Source organism: Peromyscus maniculatus, chromosome 2, assembly GCF_049852395.1.
Source record: "Peromyscus maniculatus bairdii isolate BWxNUB_F1_BW_parent chromosome 2, HU_Pman_BW_mat_3.1, whole genome shotgun sequence".
NCBI classification, from domain to species: Eukaryota; Metazoa; Chordata; class Mammalia; order Rodentia; family Cricetidae; genus Peromyscus; species Peromyscus maniculatus.
In genome coordinates this window covers 121,904,212-121,920,174 of record NC_134853.1, presented here as the reverse complement: position 1 = coordinate 121,920,174, position 15,963 = coordinate 121,904,212, and the positions used below count along the sequence as shown (strand labels likewise).

The window sequence follows — 15,963 nt, the reverse complement described above, 5'->3', positions numbered from 1 at the left end:
CCTGTATTTTTGCACTGGCGCCTACTCATCTCTTCCTCTGTGAGGTGCAGGTGGTGTCTGTGTCTGAGAGTGCCTCTCTTGTTCTAATTTTTAGTCTTGGTTTAGTAGGGGTTCTTGGTTAAATTGGTGCTTTTGGGCTATTTCTTCAGGGGCAGCTGATTTCGATCGGTGAATTATATACTTATGATTCTGGTGATCTGGTTTGGTGTCTGGGTAGCGCCTTCTTCTGTGTTCTCAGGTCACTTTTTGTTCATTTGTCAACTCCTCAGCTGATCTTGTTTCTTCAGACTTTAAACTGTAGGCATCTGAATCCTCTCCCAGATGGGTTTCAGCTGAGCAGGGTAGTCTCACCAACACCTCCAAGTTGTTGGGTTTCACAGGATCAGCAGCTGGGCCCTGGGTTGTCCTCAGACGGAGTGTTCAGATTCGTTCTGGTTCTGACCCACGGAGATAGCTTCTTCCCCAGATGTTGGAGTTAGGGGCGTCCCTGTTCCAAGCTGTGTCTGCTTGTCTCCGTCCCTGGGCCTGTTTACCTCTGCGGTCCGCCGCCGGGCCTGTATGTCCCTGTCAGCTGCCGCTGGGTCTGTCTGCCTCTGGGGGCCGCCACCGGGCCTGAATGTCCCTGTCGGCCGCTGCACGTCTACCTCAGCGGGCTGCCGCTGGGCCCGTCTTCCTCCACAGGCCGCCGCCACAGGCCTACCTGCGTCTGCTTGTCTTCGCCGCCGGGCCTGTCTACCTCTGTGGATCGCCGCTGGGCCTGAATGTCTCTGCCGGCTGCCGCCGGGCCTGAATATCTCTGTCGGCTGCCGCCGCTGGGCCCGTCTACCTCCGCGGGCCGCCGCCACAGGCCTACCTGCGTCTGCTTGTCTCTGCCGCCGGGCCTGTCTACCTCTGTGGGCCGCCGCTGGGATTGAATGTCTCTGCCGGCTGCCTCCGGGCCTGAATATCCCTGTAGGCTGTCGCCGCTGGGCCCGTCTACCTCAGCGGGATGCTGCTGGGCCCGTCTACCTCCGCGGGCCACCGCCGCAGGCCTACCTGCGTCTGCTTGTCTCTGCCGCCGGGCCTGTCTACCTCTGTGGGCCGCCGCTGGGCCTGAATGTCTCTGCCGGCTGCTGCCGGGCCTGAATGTCCCTGTTGGCCGCTGCCGCCGGGCCCGTTTACTGAGGGCTATTTCTGTTTGTTTGAGATAAATACATATTGTTTTTTGAGATAGGATTTCTCTGTGTAGCCCAGGTTGTCCTGGAACTTGCTCTGTAGACCAGGCTGGCCTTGAACTCACAGAGATCTGCCTGCCTCTGCCTTCCCAGTGCTGGGATTAAAGGTGTGTGCCACCACCCCCCGATTTGAGATTGTATTTCAATTACAACATTTCTCCTCATCTTCCCTCCCTCCAAACTCTCCCACTCTGCTCTCAGTCAGATTCACAGCCTCTTCTTTCATCAGTTGCTGTTGCATGCTGTTTTAGTTTGGGTTACTACTGCTGTGATGAAACACTATGACTAAAGAAACTTAGGAAGGAAAGGCTTTATTTGGCTCACACTTCCATGGCACTATTCATCATCAAAGGAAGTCAGGACAGGAACTCGAACAGGGCAGGAACCTGGAGGCAGGAACTGATGCAGAGGCCATGAAGAGTGCTGCCTCCTGGCTTGCTCCACATGGCTTGCTCAGCCTGCTTCCTTATAGAACAGTGGTTCTCAACCCGTGGGTGGAAACCCCTTTGGGGAGGGGGTCAAATGACCCTTTCATAGAGGTCACATCAGATATTCTGCATATCAGATATTTACAATTCATAACAGTAGCAAAATTACAGTTATGAAGTAACAACAAAATAATTTTATGGTTGGGGGTCACTAAACAAGAGGAACTGTATTAAAGGGTCACAGCATTAGGAAGGTTGAGACCCACTGGTCTGTGCCAATGTGACTTTCACATCCTGCTTCCTAAACTCACATGCTACCGTCTTCATTTCATTCTCTTCCTTAGAAGTGAGCCACTAATCCAGTCACTACTCCAAGAGAGGACACTTAAACTACCTCTCAAACTGAGTGTCCAAGAAGGTGTAGACACTTTAAATCACCACTTATTATCAGAGGTATATCGAGAATAAAATAGAGATTCCTTGCATGATAGAGCTCAAAAGTGTGGTGGATGCTTGGACTTGAAAACAGGTGTCTCCAAGTACTGAGAATGAGTACCAGCTTTCTCATACATGACGTGAGGGACAATAGCTACTTGGGGGTGAATGAATAGTAGAGTGTTTTTGTATGAGAGTGGTTTAGTACACGTGATCAAAGCACAGACTGGAGGAATTGGGTATTATGCACACTTCTGTAATTCCAGCACTTGGGAGATAGAGGCAGGAAGATCAGGATTTCAAGGTCATCTTTACTGACATAGTGAGTGAGTTTAAGGCCAACCTGGGTTACAAGAGGCCCTGACTTTAAAAAGTCATGTGACTTTAAAGGCACGTGGTGGCATACTCCTTTAATCCCAACACTTGGGAGGCAGAGCCAGGTGGATCTCTGTGAATCCGAGGTCAGCCTGGGCTACAGAGTGAGTTCCAGGACAGCCAGGGCTACACAGAGAAACCCTTTCTTGAGAAACCAAACCAAACAAAATACCAAACAGCAAAAAGCAAAGATCCAGGACTAGAATCTGAACCCTGCCACTTAGCAGCAGGGTGATGACGGACGGTCACATCTTCTCAGAGCCTCAGTTCCCTGGTCAGTGAGATGTGAGAGCCCAGGGACCCCGCCCATGGGGCCCTTTAAGTGTAGAAGGGGTCCGTAAGTGACGCATATCTGCGCCTGCAGTACGGACAGTACTAGCTGTTGAATGGGACCTTCAGCAGCAGAGGGGCCGGGTTATGATTCTAACCCAGGACTCTGCGTCCCTTTCCAATCTAACTAGACACGGAATCGGATTGCTTTGTAATTTACTTTTTAATGGTGCGCTGCACTTTCGTTTTTTCTTTTAAAGTACATAAACATGTAAAAAGTGAGTGTCTTTCTTTATCTCCCTCCTCACCATTAATGCCACTTCCTTCCCCAGAGGAAACCCACTTTGACAGTTTCTCGAATGTTCTTTCAGACATGTTTCTACTTTTATTTATTTTATTCTATATGTATGGATGTTTGGCCTGCATGTATGTATATATGTACATTGTGTGTACAGTGCCCATAGAAGTCAGAAGAGGATTCTCTGGGAGCTACAGTTACAGACAGTTGTGAGCTGCTGTGTGGGTGCTGGGTCCTCTGGAACCACCAAGCCACTGACCACTGAGCCATCTCTCCAGCCCCACATGTCCACTATTTTAAAGCTATGCATTTAAAACATGTTCACATAGAATCATGATGTTTGTTTACATCATTTTATTACCTTGCTTACTCTTTGACTTGTCATATGTCTGTGATTATAGCTTTACATCTCTTTTTAAGAAAAAATGAATGCTTCGATTTGAACCTGAGTTCTTACCCTAGGTAAATGCTTTACCTCCAGCTCCATTTATTTGTTTGTTTATCTATCTATCTATCTATCTATCTATCTATCTATCTATCTATCTATCTATTTATTTATGTTTTTGGAGACAGGGTTTCTCTGTGTAGCTCTGCGCCTGTCCTGGATCTCACTCTGTAGCCCAGGCTGACCTCAAACTCACAGAGATCCACCTGCCTCTGCCTCCCGAGTGCTGGGAATAAAGATGTGCGCCACTGCTGCCCAGCTATTTTTTTTTTTCAATTTTGAAACAAGATCTAGGTTTCCCAGGCTGGCTTTGAACTTGTAATCCTCCTGCCTCAGTTTCCAAGCAGCTAAGATTACAGGCTTGTGTCACTAGGCCCAGCAGCAGCAGCAGCATTCTTTTTAATGACTGAATTGAACTGTGTGGGATGGATATTCCATAGTTATTATAACCATTTTATTGATGGACACTCAGGTTGTTTCCAACAGAAATATATGTATACATACATACATACACACACACACACACACATATATATATAATTGTGCATGCATGCACACATACATGTATGTGTACACGTGTGACTGTGGAGGTAGGAGGACAATTCTGATAGTTGTCTCCTTCCACTGAGGGCTTTGGGGAGTCAAATGCAGGTCATCAGCTTTAGTGGCACCTCTGCTCATTTCTTCTTTTGTGGGTTGTTTTGTTACTGAGACATGGTCTGTCTCTCCGGCCCAGGCTGAGCTGGAACTCACTACAACTTGGAGTAGCCTTCAGTCACGGCAGTCTTTCTACCTCTGCTTTGGAATGCTGAGGTTACAGGCAGGGGCCACCATACACAGCTCTAAATAGACTCTAACCTGCACAGGCTTCATGAACATCAAGACTGTAATGATCCTGATAAGAATTCACTACACTCACTGAACCTTACATTTATCATGGGGAAATCTACACAACAGTTAGGTCATTTATCTTGACATCCAGGAATTTCTCTAAAGTGATTGTGACCCACCAATGTTAATTTGTCTATCTGTATGTGGTAAATGCACACACATTCATATGTATAGACAGGGCAGAGGTTAATGCTATGTGTCTTTGTTGATCTTACTCTCCATCCTATCTATCTATCTATCTATCTATCTATCTATCTATCTATCTATCTATCTATCTATCATCCATTCATCCATCCAACTGGCTAGCTGGCTGGCCAGCTGTCTGTCTGTCTGTCTGTCTGTCTTGAGACAGGATCTCTTACTGAACCTGGAGCTTATCCACTGGCTAGACTCGTCAGTAAGCCCCAGGTCCTCCTGTCTCTGCTGCCAGAGTGACAGGACACCCAGCTCTGTACATGGATTGCAACCAGGTCCACTTGCTTGCACAGCCAGCACTTTGTTTAGTAACTGAGCTCATCACCCTGCCCCTATGCTCCCGTTGAATCTCATAGTGCTCTTGTATGAATCCGCGTCTAGCCAAATGCTTCCACTCAGCATCACCAGAAGAGGCAGAGGCCGTTCTAGGATTCACCCAGCTTCTCTTCTCACTGAGAGGGACTTTCCTGCTCTCCTGAACCTTCTCCCCTACCAAGAGTTGTTACTAAACTGAGGCTGTGACAGTCAGAAGCACACTCTCTCCTCTGAGAACTTAGAAGTGGGACTAGAACAAGGGTCAGTCTCTCACCAGGGAGCCATCCCTGGGCTGACTTGGAGACCGATCCACGGGGGCCAGAAATATAACCAAACCTGGTTAGCAGAGACTTGTGGAAGTGGCAGAAATACAGATGAGAGATGTGAGGCAGTCTCCAGTACAGTGCCGACCTGCCTTCTTCCAGGGGCCATTTCAGTCTTATCTTGGATCCTGCCAGATACCAGACGCCTGCCCCTGGACTATATGTAATAAGTTCCCTGAGGTTCCAGGCTGTGTCCTTGAACACATAGAGATTCTGCCTGCCATGTGATTGGATTAAGGGCGTGTGCTACTACTACCAGACTTCTGCTTAATGGCTTGCTCTTAGCTCTGATCCCCAGGCAACTTTATTAACATACAAATAAAATCACATTTTAGCACAAATAAAATATCACCATATCTGCCACTGAATCAGAATACAATAAGCTACTTCTTAAAGGGGGGAAATCTGAAATCAAGTGTATGACTTTCCCTGTAAGAACAAAATTGTTAGTTACTTAAAATGTGTGATCTGCAGGGCATCTAGGCACACACCTTTGGTCCCAGACCCTGGGAGGCAAAGTCAGGAGGATCTCTGTGAATGTGAGGCCAGCCTGAGCTACTCAGTAAAATTCTGACTTTTGTTTATCTGTTTGTCTGTTTACTTGTTTGTTTATTTATTGGTTTTTAAGACAGAGTTTCTCTGTGTAACAGCCCTGGCTGTCCTGGAACTCACTCTGTAGACCAGGCTGTCTTCCAAATCACAGAGATCCACCTGCCTCTGCCTCTCAAGTGCTGGGATTAAAGGTGTGTGCCACCACACTCGGCTATTTATTTATTTATGTATTTATTTATTTATATTATGTCTCATACACTCTTTTGAGTAGCTCTAGGTTTGATTCCCAACACCAACGGTGGAGAAGATGGAAAGTTTGTGTGTGTGTGTGTGTGTGTGTGTAAAGTACAAGCAAGCAAGTGCACATGTTTGTGTGGGTACAGATGGACATTTCTGTGGAGATTATCTTGCCTGGGGTGTGTGTGTGTGCTATCCACTGTGCTTTTTGAGACTGGGTCTCTCATCTGGATCTCACTGAGTCAACTAGGTGGATTAACCAGAAAGCCTCAAGATCTACCTGTCTCTCCTTCCTCAGCTCTGTTTTCCAAGCTCACAACACCACATCTCACTTCCTTAACTTGGGTTCTGGGGATCAAGGTCAGGCCCTCACACCTCTGTAGTCTGTGTAGCCTGTGTAGCCATGGTATGGACTAAGCCATTGTCCCAGCCCCCACAAAGAAGGGACACTTTCAATGTCCAAAAAGCTATGAAGCAAACCATCCAGACCCAAACCTATTTTCAAATTAGAATATTGTTATGCAAAACATTTTAGACTGCACAGACGGGAAAGCCAAGTTCATGATTCAGTGCCAAGAGCTTAGGGGCCAGACAATCAGTTACCAAATAGGGGTTCATTTTACCAAATACCATTCAGTTTCCATCATGCGGAACTGGATAGTTTCGTTGTTGTATAAAACATGTGTGAAGATCTCTCTAGAAAGACAGTATTTATTGTTCACTTTATGCTGGTATGGTCATAAAGGTTAGTGAAGTAGACTTAATTTTGGATATTCTAACATGGGTGTAGCTGCTGTTGGTTCGAGAGAACTCACCAATTGTATTTATTGCTAAACTTACACAGTGATTGTAATTGGTTTGGTCTGGCTAAGAAGGAAACCTCCAACTTCTAAGAGCAAAACTTCAAGAGGAAGTCATTGTTTGTTTATTTTTAGACAACGGTGGCTTTTAAAAAATAAATCACACCGGGGCTGGTGAAATGGCTCAGTGGATAAAGGAGATTTGCTGCCAAGTTTGACCTCCAGGCCCCACATGGCAGAAGGAGAGAAACAACTGTAACAAGCTGTCCTCTGACTTTGTGCCCCCCACACATACACACACACAATAAATAAATATAATTGTGTTTTTCATAGAAGACTACATAAGGCAAAAACACATATTTTAAAGAATTAAAATTAAAGTGAGCACTATGTCTAGCCTCTTCCTAGAACATTATCCATGTCACAGCAAATCCCTTCAGAGACCTCAACTGCTCATCCCCCCCATCCCCACCCCCACCAAGGTAATCAATGTCCTGAAGTTTAAGCTAATCACTCCCTTCTAGGATAATCACTTGTGCATTGTAGCTAGAAGTTTCTCCAGTCCTGTCTGGGCCCTGCAGTCCCATGGCCTGCTTATAAAATAATCACACAGAGGCTTAATATTATTTATAACTACTTGGCCATTTGCTCAGGCCTACCACTGACTAGCTCTTACACTTAAACTCAGCCCACTTCTGTTCCTCTATATATTGTCACGTGTTCCATGGCTTTACCTGTGTGTCATTACATGCTGCTCCCTGCATGGCAGGCTGGCGTCTCCTGACTCTGTTCTTCCTCTTCCCAGCATTCTCTTCATCTGCTCACCCCACCAATACTTCCTGCCTGGCTACTGGCCAATCAGCATTTTATTTATCAACCAATCAGAGTAACACACATTCACAGCATACAGAATGACATCATCCATCAGTGCATATCCCTTTGCCAAACAATGTTTGGTTTTGCTGGTTTTGAACTTTGGTGTAAACCAGTGGTTCTCAACCTGTGGGTCTTGACCTGTTGGGGTGTGTGTGTGTCACATATCAAATATCCTGCATATCAGATATTTACATTATGATTCATAACAGTACAAAATTACAGTGATGAAGTAGCAACAAAAATAATTTTATGGTTGAGGGTCACCACAACATAAGGGACTGTATTCAAGGGTCACAGCATTAGGAGGTTGAGAACCACTGGATAAACGAACTTTGCAAGAGAGGAAATAGCATAGATTTCCTTTTGACTTGCATCTCCCAGCACTGTTTCTGCCACAGATATTAATGCTAGTCCATTACTTTCATACTCTGTAACATTCCCTCTTCGGAAGAGACTATTATATAATCCACTCTTGGCAGATGCTTGGATAGCTTCCAATTCTCTTACTATTAGGGACAATGGTGCTACAAAAATTAATGTGCATGTTTTTCCTCCCCACCTCCTCCTCCACTTTCTCCTCTCTCTTCTTGTTTTTGTTGGTGTTGGAAATTTAACCCAAGGACTTGAGCATGCTAGGCAAGAGCTCTATGAAGCAAGCCTCAGCCTCCTGGACATGGTCTTAGTGAGAGAGTTGCACTAGGGTAGGTGACTGTGAGTGACTGGGAGCAGGCTATTTACATGCTGCTTGTACTAAGTAAGCCATACCAACTGTATTTCAGAGTGCTTGCACAAAGTCGCGTGCTCACTAGCAGTGTGCAAGAGTTTCCATTGTTACACAGCATTCCTCTTCATTTGGAATTGTCTGTTAGGTATGCAAAGATGTCCCTGTGAGGTTGAACTTTGCATTTCCTGCCTTACTTACAAGGTTGAATATTTCTTCGTCTCTTACAAGGTTTCATGATAATTTGAATTTCCTCTCTTGCAAAGAAACTTTAAGTTGCTAGTCATTTTTCCTATTATGTGTTCCATATCCATACATATATCTCCTCTGATGACAGGCATTTTGTGAAATCTGATGAATAAATGCCCAAGCTTTAATGTATTCCAGTTACTAGTTCTTTATTGTGTGTGCTTACTTAAGAATAAACAAATGCTTAAAAGTTGTGCTACTCCAGCACACTTGCTAAAGGATCCCCCTTCCTTCATTCTTCAAGTCCATTTACATATGTGTGGATATAGGCCTAGTCTCTTCAGATTCACTGATTCAATTTTTTCCTGTACCAATAAAAATTATCTAAAGTTGTGATTTGTATAAGTTTTGTTTATTTATTATTTATTTTTGGTGTGGGGTCTTGCTATCTATACCCCTGGAACTTGCTATGTGATCCAGGCTGATGAACTCAAAATTCTTCTGCCTCTGCTTCCCCAGTGCTGGGGTTATAGCACATGCCACTGTGCTTAGATCAACTTTACAAATTCTTCTCAGATTTATTTTATTATTTATTTATGTATATAGGGAGTATGCCTTTGTGCGTTCAGATGCCAGCAAGCCCAGAAGAGAGTGTCAGATTCCTGGGAGATGGACTTAGGATGGTTGTAAGCTGCCATCCCATAATAGGAACTTCTTCGTGGGTAAGAGTTTGTATTTGGAGCTGGGTGGCGGTGGTGGCACAGGCCTTTAATCCCAGCACTCAGAGGGCAGAGGCTGGTGGCTCTCTGTGAGTTCGAGGCCAATCTTGACCACATAGTGAGTTCCAAGACAGACAGGGCTGTTACACAGAAAAACTCTGTCTCAAAAAAAAGGGGAGGGGGACACTTATATTGGAGTTACATTATTATACTTGAATTATAACCATCATTGCAGAAAAGTTTTTACAACCCACAAAAGAATCTTTGTATTTGTGATATTTAATTTGGGTTCTTTTGATCCTTTGTTTGTTAGGCATCTGGTGCCTAACATTTGGTATAGTTGGTCAGCCTCGCAATGCCAAAGACAACAAGCTAGCCTGCAAGCCTGTCATTGAAGTTCCCTATATTTTCACAGATTGTGTATTCTAAAAGATGTGCAGCAAATCCATTCCAAGCCTGAGTGATACAGACCAGCCTAGAGCAACTCTTGACAATTCACTCCTGAACCGGCTAGCACACTAGCCGAGCACCGAACCATCTTAACCATCAAAGTAAGATCAGTGGGAACCTGACATTTTAGATAACGATCTTCGAGAAATATTCGTTCGCGGCCCCTCTCTTTTTCTTTAGATATTTCATGTGCCTAGTGAGAGCTCTCTATGCATGGAAATAACTGAAGTTATTGATGGACGTTACTGAGCTTTTCAGGGGCTAGACTTACTGCTTCCTTTTGCACTTGGAGGTATATGTGGTGAAAGACCCCCGGCTGAGATCTTTCTCCGGGAGAGACCCCAAACCCAAGGAACACACCGAAACCACAGATCAGATGCAAAAGCAAGAGGGTTTATTTAGACCAGGTACCTGGGGCGAAGTCTCTTGGAGGACTTGCGCGCCTTCCTAGGGCAAGGGGGACTTTTATGGGATCCCAGGGGCAGAGGCGCGGTTACAGAAGCGAGAAGCATAGTTACAGGGTCCCTATTGGTTGTTTCAAAGAAGGCCAGGGTGAACTTGGGGTCATATGTGTGTGGCTGATTTGGCCTTGTCCAGGCCAGCTGCTTATTCCTCAAGGCCAGGGGGCCAGCCATAAAATATCAACTGTCTTACTCCCAAGGCTGCTGACCACAGTTATCTCTCTCAAGGCTGGCCATAGCTATCTCTGTCAAGGCCGGGTAGCTGGCTATGGCTGTGAACTCCTGTTTTTCTGATTCCTGCAGAATGGCGTTTCTAAGGCCAAGTTATTGGGGGGGGCATAACATCGGCCCAACGCCCCATATCCTCATAATGGAGCGGGGGTCTTTCATTCCCCCATTTTCTTTTGTACCAAATGAAATCTTTCATTTTAGGATGGAGAATAAGGGGTTAGCTCTATCTCTGACTGTCTGAGCCTCTGATATTGTTTGGTTAGGATCAAAGCCTGGGCAACAGAAACCTTATCCTTGATGAATTGCACCAATCTGTTGAGGATGTATGACCCAAACAATAAAATGAGCAGGAGGACGATTAGGGGGCCCATAATGGTGGAGACAAGGGTCATAAACCACGGTGACCTTTGGAACTATCTTTTAAATCATTTTTGTTGAGCATGGCTACTTGGAGCTGTCTGAATTGGCCGGTCTCCATAAGGGCTGCAGTCCCTGTATCTACCCCAGCAGCTATTTTGTTTATGGTAATTTTTTTCCAGTAACAGGGCCAGCGTCAGGGAAACAGGCTCTCTGGTGATGTCCCTCCTTATGTCAGGAGGACTATTAGGGGGATCAAGGGGACCCCCGGGTGAGTCTTATCTTTAGTGGGTTTGGAGAGCGTTGAACTAGATGTCTCGGTGCCCTCAGCTTCGTCGGGTTCCTTGGCAGTCTTTACATGTGACGTGTGGACCCAAGCCGCTGTCCCGTCAACCTCGGCTCTAGGTTCCTGGATTGATGGCGTCGGACCTAGACAGAGTCCCCAATCTTGAATGGGTGAGGCATCACCGGGCGGTTCAGTTGCTCCCGGCAGGCAGGGGTTTTTGCACCGTCTTTTGCATCAATTGGAGGGCTAGTGGCAAAAGAGGAGATATCAGAGTAAAGGAAATTTACAATTGGTGGGGGAGCCCCATACATGATCTCGAACGGGGTTAGGCCATGAGGCCCAGGAGTGTTCCGGGCTCGGTAAAGGGCTAGGGGGAGTAGGAGCACCCAATCTCTAGTGCCAGTTGCAAGCGTTAATTTGGTTAAAGTCTCCTTAATGGTTTTATTTGTACGTTCTACCTGTCCTGAGCTCTGGGGGCTGTATGCACAATGAAGTTTCCAATCGATCCCCCCCGTAGCCTGGCCACCTCCTGACTTACCTGGGAGACGAAGGCGGGCCCATTGTCTGACCCCAATATCTGGGGTATTCCATACCTGGGAAAGATGTCATCTAGGAGTTTTTTGGTTACCACGTTAGTGGTCTTTTTTTCTTGGTAGGCAAGGCCTCTGTCCATCTATGATGTAAGCGTGTCGCTCGGGGCTTTATTTCGCCCCCATTTTCTTTGTTAGTTCCTGGTCCTCCGGGCTTCCGCCATCCGGAGGGCCTGGGTCAGCGCGATCAGCTCTGCCTTTTGGGCCGATGTTCCAGGTGGCAGTGGTGAGGTCCAAACTATCTCCGATTCGGTGGTGACGGCTGCTCCAGTCCTCCGTTCTCTTTCTTGGAGGAAGCTGTTCCCATCCATGAACCAGGCAGCAGGGTTGCGGGGTTGAGGGAGACAACTGGTCTGCACACCATTCGATCTGAGGGCTGCTGGACCAGAGCTTTTACCGCATGGGAGGATAACACAGTTAATGGCTGTCCCAAAGTCAGTTTCCCTGCATCCTTGAGCAAAACAGCAATGGCTACCACATGTAGACAGGGGGGCGGGCCATCCTGCAGCTACCGGGCTTTCATGGCCCCAGTCTCTGTATCAACATTTCTTTTGCAAAGCCTGAGTTCTCGTCCACGAACAGTTTAAAGGGCTAGGACTTGTAGGGGGCTCCCTTTGGGTCCTGTCCAGATGTCAGCTGAACCTTTTTTTTTTTTTTTTTTTTTTTTTCGGTGGTCCTTTGATACCTCCTGTTACCTGTGGCCCCCTGGACCAAAGCTGTGCGGTCATTGAGAGAGCCTCCGGTATGGGTCAGGACTGAATGTTGAGCCCCGGTGTCCATTAGGAAGGTCACTGGCTGCCCCCTAATCTTGAGAGTTATCCTAGGTCGGGGGGAGGGGGTCTCCTGGCCTTGACCTCCCCAATCCTCCAGATTGAGGACCCTTGGCTTAGGTCTCCGAGACCCTTGAGGCTTTTTTTGATCAGTCACGAGCCCAATGTCCTCTCTGTTTACAGTAAGCACTTTGTCTTTGTCAAGCAGTGTTCTTTTTTTGATCTCCCGTCCTAACTTCCTAACTCCCTCTCTGACCTGTCCCTGAGACATTACAGTGGCCAGGACTTTTTTGTTTGTTTTTCCTCTCCCTCCGTGTCTCTCTAAGTTCTTTTTTTAAAAACGCGCTGCCGGCGTCTCTTTCTGGTAACCTGAGCCCAATCGGTAGGGGGTTAGAGCCCCTGGAGACCCGCTAAGAGCAACTGGCCAGAGATGTAGGTGTTCCCTACCTTCGCTGCTTTGTCCCGCCTTTCTCGTAGGCGACCGGCAATTGGGGAGGAAGCAGGAACTCATCCTCCGCTGTTTGGGGGCCGCTGCAGGAGCCGCCGGTCCCTCCGGCGCTGTCGGGGGGGTTGTAACACTCGGGGCGGGGTGACTCGGCGTCCATGGGTGACGCCGCCCCCTAGTCACCTTCCCCATATTGGGCCGGAGCCGGTCGTGGCACATCGCTGCGGGTCGCCGGCCAGGGGGCGGTCCCTCGCCGACCCCATCCCCGGCCCCGCCTGCGTGCCCCTGCCACATCCCGTGTCCGCCTGCGCCGCAGCTGGCTCCCCGCCGCCCGGGTCCGGCTGGTCGCCGGCCCCGCCCCTGGCCCCGCCTGTGTCGCCGCGGGCCTCCGCCGCCCGGGTCCCGGCCAGCCGCGCCGGGGGCCGCCGCGCGCGCGCGCGCGCCGCCGGAGGGCAGGTCCGAGCCCGAGTAGGCGCGGGTGCGGCCGTTGGCGGCGGGGCCACTCTGCTTGGTGCCCATGTCCGCGCCGCCCCGGGCCTCCGCGATCAGATTCCCCTGGTCTGCACCAGCTCCAAGTCCGCTGTTAGGCGCCACGCGGAAAACCACGGCCCGGCGGGGCGGACTCCTCCGCCCGCACGGGAGACATGGACAGCCGGGGAGAGCGGGGAGTGAGGGGAGCCCCCCCCAGCGCCGTCCCGGACCCCCGCGACCGCGCCGCGGCCGCGCGGACGGGAGGAGGCGCGGGGAGCTCCGGCACCCGCCGCCGCCACCGCCATCACCGCTGACGGCCTGCGGGGACTGGGCAGGGGGCGTCCCGGCGCCCTAGCTTCCCGGCAGCCCTGCCTGCGCGTTTCCTTTTCCCGCACCCGCCTGCAAGCCTGCCCGCGCGCCCGCCTGCGCCGGAGCAGCGGCCCGCGGGGAGAGGAAAAGACTCGCTGGTGTGGGGTTAGGGAGGAACAGGGAGTGGGAGGGATCCGCCGATCTGGCTTCCTCGGCCCCGGGATTCGGCGAGCGCTGCTGCCGCCGGGGGGCTGAGGGGAAGAGAAACGGCTTAACCCATGGGGGAGGTTCTGTTGTCAGGAGTCTCCATATGGCAATGTATGGGACCTGGTCCGGGTGGCCATGGGGACTGGAAGCAAAAACTTTTTTCTCCACCTGTGAAATAAGACTGAGGTTAAAGGTTTCCTGACGAGGCCATCCTACATCCATTTTAACCCAATCGGCCTCGCAAAGAGTGATCTATTTTTTTTTTTTTTTTCTTGATTACGACTCCTTTGTTGTTGGCTCGTGTCTTTCTTTACGTCTGACCAGTGTTTAAGCATGAGGCTCAAGGGGGTGATGACAGTCTGTCCTATGGCTGTTTTTAAGAGGAGAACGGTTAAACAGAAAACAAAAAACGACAGACCAATACAAATAACACTGACACGCGCTGCGCGGCTTCGGTTCCAAACCGAAAGCAAAACCAGAAAAACCGTGCCCCCGGAGGGGTCTTTAAACCGTGCCCCCGGAGGGGTCTTCAGACCGTGCCACAGAGGGCACTACAGATCGTGCCTCAGAGGGCACTACAGATTCCCGTGGAACTCCCTTCCAGGGTTTCAGATTTCCCTAGGACGTCTCCTAGGGTTCAGCGGCGAAGTCCAGACCCGTCGGTCCCCCCTTTCAGATCCACTGACACAGACAGATTATCAGACGCAGGCGCGGAGACAAACAAACAACATTTAACACTCAGACAAACAGACAACCCTCAGACTGGACAGGGATGACATAAATCAAGGCCGGCCGGCTTACCTCCTGATGGTGGGTCGGTGGTCCCAGGGAGGGGTCTCAATCCCCGTACGGGCCACCAAATGAAAGACCCCCGGCTGAGATCTTTCTCCGGGAGAGACCCCAAACCCAAGGAACACACCGAAACCACAGATCAGATGCAAAAGCAAGAGGGTTTATTTAGACCAGGTACCTGGGGCGAAGTCTCTTGGAGGACTTGCGCGCCTTCCTAGGGCAAGGGGGACTTTTATGGGATCCCAGGGGCAGAGGCGCGGTTACAGAAGCGAGAAGCATAGTTACAGGGTCCCTATTGGTTGTTTCAAAGAAGGCCAGGGTGAACTTGGGGTCATATGTGTGTGGCTGATTTGGCCTTGTCCAGGCCAGCTGCTTATTCCTCAAGGCCAGGGGGCCAGCCATAAAATATCAACTGTCTTACTCCCAAGGCTGCTGACCACAGTTATCTCTCTCAAGGCTGGCCATAGCTATCTCTGTCAAGGCCGGGTAGCTGGCTATGGCTGTGAACTCCTGTTTTTCTGATTCCTGCAGAATGGCGTTTCTAAGGCCAAGTTATTGGGGGGGGCATAACATCGGCCCAACGCCCCATATCCTCATAATGGAGCGGGGGTCTTTCAGTGGCGTCAGGGCTTGCAGCGATTACTGCGGAAGGCATGCCGCCGTTTTCATAAAAGGGAAGCCATTCCCCGACTTCGTCCTTATGAATATCAGAGACTTATGTGCCTGCGGTCCACATTAGCTCGGTGACTTCAGGCACACATTTAACCTCTAGGTTTCCTGTCTGCAAGGTGATGGCATAGTCTTATGACAGCCTTCTGAATGTTGTCTCCACGCAGGCACGCATCCCCTGTTGATTGGGCACCTACAGTCGGAGTTCCGGCTGATTTCTGGAGAACTCCGGGCTGGGTCTCCAGCACAGCTTCCCGCTCCTTCCTTGGTGACAGGCGCCTGCCTCTCCCCCCAACCCCCAAGCACGTGCTGCCTGAAAGTGGACCACATAGACGCTCCGAGTCAGCAGCAGCCACCCGGCGCCAGCCTGGAGCTGGAGGGGCGTGAGCTTGCCTCTCTTTGACAAATTCATTCTACATCTTAAAGTGCGGTCCAATCACCCGAAGAAGGCAGGCTTGGAGGAGGGCGCCTGAGGTTAGGGCGGGGACGCCGCGGCTCTCGGCTAGGCTGGGAAACCTGGGAACCATTTCGGGCTGGGTGCGAGTCACGTGGTAATTGCACGGCAAGGATTGTGCAATGGGGCTGAGGCTGGGGACCCCGCAGGAAGCGGGGGAGGCTGCCACTGAGCCAACTCTTCCCATC

The 15,963-nt window shown here is 49.4% G+C and overlaps 1 protein-coding gene across 3 annotated transcripts; it reads right to left on the bottom strand.

Annotated features, from left to right (window-relative positions):
- Positions 1-10,105: 10,105 nt before the first annotated feature.
- LOC143271911 (uncharacterized) lies at positions 10,106-14,655 on the bottom strand. Of its 3 annotated transcripts, none has more exons than XR_013049241.1 (3): positions 12,876-14,655; positions 11,607-12,048; positions 10,106-11,314 (listed from the first exon to the last, which is right to left on the bottom strand). XR_013049241.1 is itself a non-coding variant. In XM_076564570.1 (2 exons), the coding sequence occupies exons 1-2, from the start codon at positions 13,390-13,392 to the stop codon at positions 11,259-11,261; spliced, it is 573 nt and encodes a 190-aa protein (XP_076420685.1). In that variant the 5' UTR covers positions 13,393-14,655; the 3' UTR covers positions 10,106-11,258. The 3 variants fall into 3 exon arrangements, 1 of the variants encoding a protein (XP_076420685.1); XR_013049242.1 differs by having other exon boundaries at positions 11,662-12,048; XM_076564570.1 differs by lacking the exon at positions 11,607-12,048.
- Between the last annotated feature and the right edge of the window lie 1,308 nt (positions 14,656-15,963).

Bases quoted from the DNA above. Each gene is read 5' to 3' on its own strand.
- LOC143271911 (XM_076564570.1), bottom strand. From the start codon at position 13,392: ATGGGCACCAAGCAGAGTGGCCCCGCCGCCAACGGCCGCACCCGCGCC. The intron at 11,315-12,875 runs GTAGGGAACACC...TTTTGCCACTAG, and splicing joins GGCGGGACAAAGCAGCGAAG to CCCTCCAATTGATGCAAAAG.